The sequence below is a fragment of the Zea mays genome, chromosome 1, assembly GCF_902167145.1.
Source record: "Zea mays cultivar B73 chromosome 1, Zm-B73-REFERENCE-NAM-5.0, whole genome shotgun sequence".
Lineage (NCBI taxonomy): Eukaryota > Viridiplantae > Streptophyta > Magnoliopsida > Poales > Poaceae > Zea > Zea mays.
The window spans coordinates 46239736-46249464 of NC_050096.1; the positions used below are offsets into that span (position 1 = coordinate 46239736).

At 54.1% G+C, this 9729-nt stretch overlaps 2 protein-coding genes across 2 annotated transcripts; both read left to right on the forward strand.

The window, feature by feature from the left end:
- The first annotated feature begins 525 nt into the window (after positions 1-525).
- LOC100384795 (uncharacterized) lies at positions 526-3453 on the forward strand. Its single transcript, NM_001177241.2, has 2 exons — positions 526-2441; positions 2535-3453. Exons 1-2 carry the CDS (start codon positions 635-637, stop codon positions 3206-3208), a joined length of 2481 nt encoding a protein of 826 aa, NP_001170712.2. The 5' UTR covers positions 526-634; the 3' UTR covers positions 3209-3453.
- A 2699-nt stretch (positions 3454-6152) lies between these two features.
- On the forward strand, positions 6153-8888 carry LOC100279407 (putative laccase family protein). Its single transcript, NM_001152419.1, has 4 exons — positions 6153-6313; positions 6402-6798; positions 6869-6997; positions 7587-8888. The coding sequence occupies exons 1-4, from the start codon at positions 6194-6196 to the stop codon at positions 8762-8764; spliced, it is 1824 nt and encodes a 607-aa protein (NP_001145891.1). The 5' UTR covers positions 6153-6193; the 3' UTR covers positions 8765-8888.
- The last annotated feature ends 841 nt before the right edge of the window (positions 8889-9729 follow it).

Genomic DNA, 9729 nt, shown 5'->3' on the forward strand with positions numbered 1-9729 from the left:
CGCCCGCCCAGCCCCCAGCTCTTGTTAATTACTGCTGCCATTAACTCCCACGCTGCTTTCCATGTACGGGCGCACGTGCTCGCCCTTCGATCCCCGCGCGGCGGTCTCTGTCCGGCGGGCTCCACCGGCCACCGCCGGGGAGCTAGCCGTTGGGGGAGACCAGACCACGGCACAGGACAGGGTACAGACACCCCGCGCGGCAGCGTCACTATCCTGTGGCTTAACTCCTGCTGCCGTGCTGCTCCTGCGCTGAATGGGATAAAGACCGGATTCTTTCCCGCCGCGCGGGACCCGCGGTGTCAGCGCCCGCGTCCGTAACGTATAGGACGACCGGTTTTTAAAACTCCAAATCGTCTGTCTCCCCCCGCACCGCAGACAAGGACTGAGATAGCCGTTAGTTAGCGCATCTGAGTTGAATCGGCCTAGCAGCTAAATTATTCCCTCCTTTTTTTTCCCCTTCTGCCATGCTCCTGTCCTACAACGCTTATATAGAGCGCGCGGTAGCATCGCTTTCCCCGCTAGCCAGAAACCAAGAAAAGCTCCTAGTCCTAGGTTGGAGCGGTTGCGTTGTGCTAGCTACACTAGATTCTAGCTAGAGAGCTAGTAGCTACTTGCATTAGGCTACTAGCCGGCCATGGGTTGCTGCCGCACCGGCGTCCACTGCGGTGCTGGACCGAGAAGAAACCAACTGCGGCGATGTTGGGGTGGTGGGGGCTCGCTCGTGCTGCTATTGCTGCTGGTGGCGGTGGCGGTGCCGGCGCGAGGGCAGCGGTCGGACGGCGTGGTGATCGCGCAGGCGGACCTGCAGGGGCTGCAGGCCATCCGCCAGGCGCTGGTGGACCCGCGCGGGTTCCTGGCCGGCTGGAACGGCACGGGCCTCGACGCCTGCTCCGGCGGCTGGACGGGGATCAAGTGCGCGCGGGGCAAGGTCGTGGCCATCCAGCTCCCTTTCAAGGGCCTTGCCGGCGCGCTCTCCGACAAGGTCGGCCAGCTCGCCGCGCTCCGGAGGCTCAGCTTCCACGACAACATCATCGGCGGCCAGGTGCCCGCCGCGCTCGGCTTCCTCCGGGAGCTCCGCGGCGTCTACCTCCACAACAACCGCTTCGCCGGTGCCGTGCCTCCGGCGCTCGGCGCCTGCGCGCTCCTGCAGACGCTCGACCTCAGCGGCAACTCTCTCTCGGGGAGTATCCCTTCCGCCCTGGCCAATGCCACTCGCCTCTATAGGGTCAACCTCGCGTACAACAACCTCTCCGGTGTCGTGCCGGCCAGCCTCACTTCCCTCCCGTTCCTCGAATCCCTTCAGCTCAACAACAACAATCTCAGCGGCGTAATTCCGCTCACCGTTGGCAGTCTCAGATTGCTCCACGATCTTTCTCTCGCTAGCAATTTGATCGGTGGAAGCATCCCGGATGGGATTGGCAACGCCACAAAGCTCAGAAACCTTGATCTCTCTGACAACCTTTTAGGTGGTAGCCTCCCTGAGTCACTCTGCAACCTCACTTTGTTAGTGGAGCTCGATCTCGACGGGAACGACATTGGTGGACACATCCCGGCATGCTTTGACGGGTTCAGGAATCTGACCAAGCTGTCCATGAGGAGGAATGTCCTCGACGGCGAAATCCCGGCGACTGTCGGGAACCTCTCGGCACTGTCACTGTTCGACGTGTCTGAGAACAACCTCACCGGAGAAATTCCGACCTCCTTGAGTGGCCTTGTCAATCTCGGTTCTTTCAATGTGTCCTACAACAATCTCTCGGGACCTGTGCCTGCAGCTCTCTCCAACAAGTTCAATTCTAGCTCGTTCGTTGGAAACCTTCAGCTCTGTGGCTTCAATGGCTCTGCCATTTGCACTTCTGTTTCATCTCCGCTCGTGGCGCCGTCCCCTCCACTGCCTTTGTCAGAGCGGCGAACCCGGAAGCTCAACAAAAAGGAGCTCATCTTTGCGGTAGCTGGCATCCTCCTGCTCTTCTTTCTACTGTTCTGCTGCGTCTTCATCTTCTGGAGGAAAGACAAGAAGGAAAGCTCGCCCCCCAAGAAGGGCGCCAAGGACGTGACCACCAAGACTGTCGGGAAGGCCGGCACTGGCACAGGCAAAGGCACCGACACCGGCGGGGACGGCGGCGGCAAGCTGGTGCACTTCGACGGGCCGCTCTCGTTCACAGCGGACGATCTGCTGTGCGCGACCGCGGAGATCCTCGGGAAGAGCACGTACGGGACGGTGTACAAGGCAACCATGGAGGACGGCAGCTACGTCGCGGTGAAGCGGCTCCGGGAGAAGATCGCCAAGAGCCAGAAGGAGTTCGAGCCGGAGGTGAACGCACTCGGCAAGCTCCGGCACCCCAACCTCCTCGCGCTCAGGGCCTATTACTTGGGACCCAAAGGCGAGAAGCTTCTGGTGTTCGACTACATGCCCAAAGGCAACCTTGCTTCTTTCCTCCATGGTAAGCTCACTTGCACAGTTCTCTTTAGACTTTAGCTATCTGTTAGCTTCTTTTTTTCTGCTTAACGAAACTTCGCCTTTTGTATTATCGCAGCTCGTGCACCGGACAGCAGCCCGGTGGACTGGCCGACGAGGATGAACATCGCGATGGGCCTTGCGCGGGGATTGCACCACCTACACACCGACGCCAACATGGTGCACGGCAACATCACCAGCAACAACATCCTCCTGGACGAGGGGAACGACGCCAAGATCGCCGACTGCGGCCTGTCGCGCCTCATGAGCGCGGCAGCCAACTCCAGCGTGATCGCCGCCGCGGGCGCGCTCGGCTACCGCGCGCCCGAGCTCTCCAAGCTGAAGAAGGCCAACACCAAAACCGACATCTACAGCCTCGGGGTGGTCATGCTCGAGCTCCTGACCGGCAAGTCGCCCGGGGACACGACCAACGGCCTCGACCTGCCGCAGTGGGTGGCCTCGGTCGTCGAGGAGGAGTGGACCAACGAGGTGTTCGACCTGGAGCTCATGAAGGACGCGGCCGCGGGCTCAGACACCGGCGAGGAGCTGGTGAAGACGCTGAAACTGGCACTGCACTGCGTCGACCCTTCGCCACCAGCGAGGCCCGAGGCGCAGCAGGTGCTGAGGCAGCTCGAGCAGATCAAGCCCTCGATCGCTGTCTCTGCCGCTTCGTCCTTCGCCGGCGAGCCGAGCCATACTACCGCGACCGCCACCAGTGTCACGGACGAGACGAAATCTACAGTTACAGAGTAGTCGGCCTCTTGCAGACTGGAACTTACAGCTCTCAGTTACTTTACTTACTTCAGGTTCTTAATAAGTAGACTTCAGAGTCTATATGTTTTTCAGTCTGTACAGTACAGGTGTAGGGGGTAGGAGAATTTTGGTTGCCATGTCATTCTTTAATTCCTGAATTCGTTTGTACCTGCCAGAAGCACTCCATGTTATCAGAAGATGATCTGGAAGTGCTGGCTTCTGATTAAGTTTCAGTTTAACATTTGGCTCTTCCAAAACAAAATCCTTTTGAGAGAAATGTCCAGTTTCGGGGCTTGTTTCTTTCCGGCCATATTTGCCCTCTAGTATGGCATGAAAATTTGGAGCCATACTTTGGCATGTCTAAAAATATATTGCTATGCCTTTTTACTCTACGACACATGAAGTCCAAAAAAAATCTAGTTTAAATTTACTTGCTGACCAAATACCTGTCGACTAAGTTGGCAAGACGTGGCTAGCAACCAAACACGTAATGACAAACTTGAGCCCTAGCCATTTTATTTCTGTGATGGCGCAAGAACTAACATGAGCAGCTGGTAGTTTGTCCATTGTAAACTACTAAACTTGTCATATTAGTACTAGTTTGAGAACCTCATTTTCCGAAATTTTCATTTGAAAAAATATGAATTCCTTAAGAAAATAAAGTTCTTATACTAGCCCTTTCTAAGGTTTCCCATGCCACGCAAATCTGAGCGCACAACGTACCAGTGCTCATATCACCTGCAACCAAACATGCAAATCACGAACGGTGCTTCACAGCAGATCATGACATTACAAAGGAACCGTGATATTACCAGGGCGAAAACTGAGCGCACAATACAACCTTGCCTCTATCGGTTCTTTAGCCAGTACTAATTTGTAATTTCTTACCATGGCTGCCTGTTACTATCCAGTGACCCAGTCAGTGACTGTGCTGCAGACTGCAGACTCTTCCGTCGACCTCTTGGACTTGGCTGTTTGCGTCCAACCTGCACGTAAATAGCAAGGATTGAACGCTTTCTGTAGTCACTCGACAACGTGAAATACACCCCAAACATACGGGTACCATCAATGTCAGCTTGCCGATGGACTAGGTCTTAAAACTCTTGATTAACAACTAATAATGGTCAGCACGAGTGTAGTATACCCGCTCAGTACTTGCCATTACAACTTACAAGTAGTAGTAGCATTCTGCAAAGGAACAGCCTATGCCTATCTGAAGTTGTAGTTAGTGTACACGGTCTCGATAGGAATATGGGAAATCGTCCCACGGTGCACCTACTCCCTGCGTCCAAAATAGTTGCTAGACAAACTGTCCAGATTCGTAACTAAAGTGTTAACTATTTTCAGACAGAGGAAGCAACTTTTAGACTGTCTCCAGCAAGTATCCTATCGCATCGCCTATCTTATCTCCTATTTCAATCTTATCTCCTATTTCAATCTTTACTCTTTAAACAGTGTAATCTACGGTGCAAATATTTTATTTTACACGATCTACCGTGGACAGCTCTCGTTATATATGATCTGGTGCCTTTGTCAGCTTAGCAAAGTGCAGGCTGAAAAGGGGATCATGTGGCTGGCCCTTCCTCTCGTTGTCCAAAGCAGCATTGCAAGGCGCAAACATTTGTATGAGTACAAGGGTACTTATAGCCTTTTACTACATCCATAAACCGGATCGACTTATTCCAGCTTGAGTTCGATTCAGGGGTGCTACTGTGAAACTTTTGACACGGCCAAAAACCCCGCAAACCTAGACGAAACTAATGAGTCAATCTATAGCTTGTTTAGTGTGAACCACCAGAGTGAACATTTGAATCCTTCGAAGTGAGGTGACCTGCTGCTGAACGACGCCGACGCACGTCGTTCCTTTCTTTCAGTGGTACGGCGGTGAGATCGGCAACGATTGTCTATTCGCTACCAGCTAGAAAATAAATTGCTGTTAAGTGGGCTAGCTCAATGACCCTAGCTAATCATGTGTCGCCTGCGTCGCCTCCTGGCCACCTAATCGCTGAAAGCAGAGGAATCGTTCAGATGGAGTGGGAAAAAAACGGGCCCAATTGACTTAACTTTGTCAAACAGCCTACCAGCTCCTGCAGGCTGCAGTGGGGGGGGGGGGGGGTGTGTGGTTAGGATTCTGGGGGGAGGTTCTGTTACTGCAAAGTCTTGTACTTGGGAAATTTGTATAGTGTGGTTAATTGGGCGTTGCGTTTTTTCCCAGCAAAACTGGTGTCTGTGGTTGCAAACTTTCTTGGTTTTCTGTTTCGCAGCCTCATTAAGATTCAGAGTATCAGTCCCAATCTTCGTGATAAAACGCGCTGTTTCTTTTCTCTATGTTCTTTGTTTCTTCTTCTTCTTTTTACGAGATGTATTATTGTTTCATTAGTGCTTTTGGTGGGGCGATTTTCTTTCCGAGAATAATGTTAGCGAAGGAAATTCAGTCCGCACCGGCAGATGACATTTATCGATAGCAAGTAGGCAACTGAACAGATGGCAGTTTCTGGTCAATCAAGAAGTTGGAGGGCAGAAAAAGGTGGAGCGAACTCCTTTTCTGCAGGTAAAAGGGGGGAAACTAGTATCAACAACCGGAGCAGCACTGCAGCAGCAGCAGCTAAATGTTCAGAACAGGTAGAACGACTGGGCATGGTGAAACGAATCCCTCTGGATTACATTCGCGAGAGCTAGACCTAGACCAGTGGGTGCAACAACTCCACCGTCAGCATTCACCGTTCCGTTCAGCAACGCGAGGTCGTCGAACTATCATCGTACTCGACCGCCACCTTAAAGTCCAAAAGGCGTCATGTCGCGGTCGCACGGATCAAAACCTAATCTTCCAAACCCCAAACAACTGCACTACCCTCGCTCCCTCTCGGGTCTCGGGCGGCCCATCGATGCTACCTCTATATATCGTTCCGTCCTCGCACTTGGTCACCACCACCAGAGCAGCAACTAGCAAGCCAGCCAGCCAGCCAGCCATTGCCGACCGGAGCGATGGCTACCATGGCGAGGTCAGGTGCCGTGAAGCTCTGCTGCTGCACCTCCGCTCTTCTTCTGCTCTGCTGCTTCCTCCTCCCAGGCGCCCTCGCCGAGGAGCGCTTCTACGAGTTCGTCGTAAGTGTTGCTGCTCATCCGTGTTCTGTGGTTCGTCAGGAGGAGACGCTAAATGGTTCGGCGCTGTTGCTTTGCTGGCTTGCTGCAGGTCCGGGGGACGCCAGTGAAGAGGCTGTGCAAGACCCAGGAGATCATCACGGTGAACGGGCAGTTCCCGGGGCCGACGATCGAGGTGTACAGCGGCGACACGCTGGCGGTCAGGGCCGTGAACCTGGCCAGGTACAACGTGACCCTCCACTGGCACGGCCTCCGGCAGCTGCGGAACGGGTGGGCGGACGGGCCGGAGTTCGTGACGCAGTGCCCCATCCGCCCCGGCGGCAGCTACACGTACCGCTTCACCGTCGAGGGGCAGGAGGGCACGCTGTGGTGGCACGCGCACAGCTCCTGGCTCCGCGCCACCGTGCACGGCGCGCTCATCATCCACCCCAGGAGGGGCGTCCCCTACCCTTTCCCCAAGCCACACACCGAGGCCCCCGTCATCCTAGGTACATGCTCCGATACACACACACATATGTTTGTGCAGTACAATGACGTGTGCGGCGTATGTTTGTGCAGCGGAGTGGTGGAGGAGGGACCCCATCGCCGTGCTCCGCCAGTCCATGATCACCGGCGCGCCACCCAACGTCTCCGACGCCCTCCTCATCAACGGCCAGCCGGGAGACTTGCTCCCGTGCTCCAGCCAAGGTGTGAGCGCCCTTGTTAATTTCGTCCATTCAGTTGCTCATGTTGTTAACCAAAACCACAAGGAGACGATGCACGCACGGCACAACATTTCATTAAAGAGACCAAGACGACAATGGCGATTCAGGAAACACTAGAAAATGTTGCACAATTTCTAGTTTTGGATAGACCGCCCAAAGCGACTTTCGGTTTGGAAAAGGCACATCCTTGCCTCTAATAGTCTAATCAGGCATAGGTTTCCCCTCTCTCTCTCCAAACCGTACGGCATGGTAAATAAACACTACTGGCACTTGTCATCTGCAGCTAAGTTGCTTCCCTGGTGGTTGGTTGCTCTCTTATATTCTGTCCTACTACAAACTGACGATACGAAGAGACAATCTTCAGATGTGAATTAATACACCACAAATAATAAAAGATTGTAAAGAAGAAACATTCTAACCAATTTGCAGCATGCAATGCGCAAGATGTCACCCACTATGACCAGCGATGATGCATGCTTTTCTCCTCCTCCAGACCTCCACCCCTCCCCAGCTCACAACTAATTCTTTCGCGTTGTTCATGCATGCATGTGTCACCCAACCCAACAATGCAGAGACGAGCATCATCCCGGTGGTCGCCGGCGAGACGAGCCTGCTGCGCATCATCAACGCGGCCATGAACACCGAGCTCTTCGTCAGCCTCGCCGGCCACAGGATGACCGTGGTCGCCGCGGACGCCATGTACACCAAGCCCTTCGAGACCGACGTCGTCCTCCTCGGCCCCGGCCAGACCACCGACGTCCTCGTCACTGCCCACGCAGCCCCGGGACGATACTACCTCGCCGCGCGCGCCTACGCTTCGGCCCAGGGCGTTCCCTTCGACAACACCACCGCCACCGCCATCTTCCAGTACAAGAACGCCCCCGGCTGCCCCACCACCTCCGGGGCAGGGGCTGGAGCCGGTGCCGGTGCCGGCACCTTCAGCGGCCCAGTAGGCCGGTCCTCTAGGTCCTCCGGCTACCTCGGCCGCGCAGGGCCGCAGCCGATGCTCCCGTTCCTGCCGGCGTTCAACGACACGAACACGGCGACCGCCTTCTCGAACAGGCTCCGGAGCCCAGTGCCGGTGAAGGTGCCCGGCCCGGTGACCCAGGAGGTGTTCACCACCGTGGGGTTCGGGCTCTTCAACTGCCGCCCCGGCCCGTTCTGCCAGGGCCCCAACAACACCCGGTTCGGCGCGAGCATGAACAACGTGTCGTTCCAGCTCCCCGACACCGTCTCCCTGCTGCAGGCGCACTACCACCACATCCCCGGCGTGTTCACCGACGACTTCCCGGCGCTCCCGCCCGTGTTCTTCGACTTCACCTCGCAGAACGTCCCGCGCGCGCTGTGGCAGCCCGTCAAGGGCACCCGCCTGTACCGCGTCAGGTACGGCGCCGTGGTGCAGATCGTGTTCCAGGACACGGGCATCTTCGCCGCCGAGGAGCACCCCATGCACATCCACGGCTACCACTTCTACGTGCTGGCCACGGGGTTCGGCAACTACGACCCGCGCCGCGACGCCGCCAGGTTCAACCTGGTGGACCCGCCCAGCCGCAACACCATCGGAGTGCCCGTCGGCGGCTGGGCCGTCGTGCGCTTCGTGGCCGACAACCCCGGGGTGTGGCTCGTGCACTGCCACATCGACGCGCACCTCACGGGAGGGCTCGCCATGGCTCTGCTGGTGGAGGACGGCGAGTCCGAGCTCGAGGCCACCGTGGCGCCGCCGCTCGACTTGCCCATCTGCGTGCTGTAGAGATTTTTCAGTTTGTTGCTGGCGTGCGTCACTACGTGGAGTTACAGGGAGGCTGTGTCCTGTGTGCATCGTTCTGTGTGTTTGCATCGGTAGTTGGGCATTTGCATTCTTGGATTTCCATTTGAATTTGCAAAGGAAAAGGGGAAGTAAAGTAGTATATGACTGAATACGGATCACGCTCATCGGCTTTATTTCCGCAATGGGCTTTCTTGAGACTACTATGTGACCTGGGCCTTCCAAATTAGAGTCAGAGGCCTATTTGAGTGTTTACTACTTTCAATATACATGAAAATTGGGCTAACTGTTCCGGTTGCCCAAACAACCCAAACTAGTTTGGGTGTGAGCATGAATGTAAAAACGAGATCCAAACTAGGAGAAATCAGCTAAGGGGCCGTTTATATCTATTTATTTCGGAGGAACTAAAATATACAAGTAGTCTATTTGACTTAGAATTTGACATTTCAACATTTTTCAGAGCTCAAATATAAGTCTATCACAAATTCATAAGGTGGAGTATCGGAAATAATTTTATGTATTAACGGAATATGTTTCTACTCTACAATTTATAAGGCGCTCTTCGGCTCACTCATCTATAGTAAAAATATAGCATATAAATATCTCCTACATATTGCTAATAACAGTATACAAATATATTTCATATAAAACCATATTAGTTTAATTGAACTTTGTTTAAATTACTATAATTAGAATGAAATTCAATTCTAACTATCCAAACGGGACGTAATTGTTTTTTAGTTAAGAAGAAAAATAAGCACTCAAATATCAAATTCAGTCCAAAAAATTATTTGAACATGCGGTCGTGGTCGGACACCTCTTATCCAACCAGTTGAGCTGGGTCTTCGTGGTGTGAGCATGTCTGCGTGAGCTATAGGTACAGAGAAACTGAAGATCGTCATTCAACACATCACAACTACTAGCTAATCATGTCTCCGTACAACTCACAA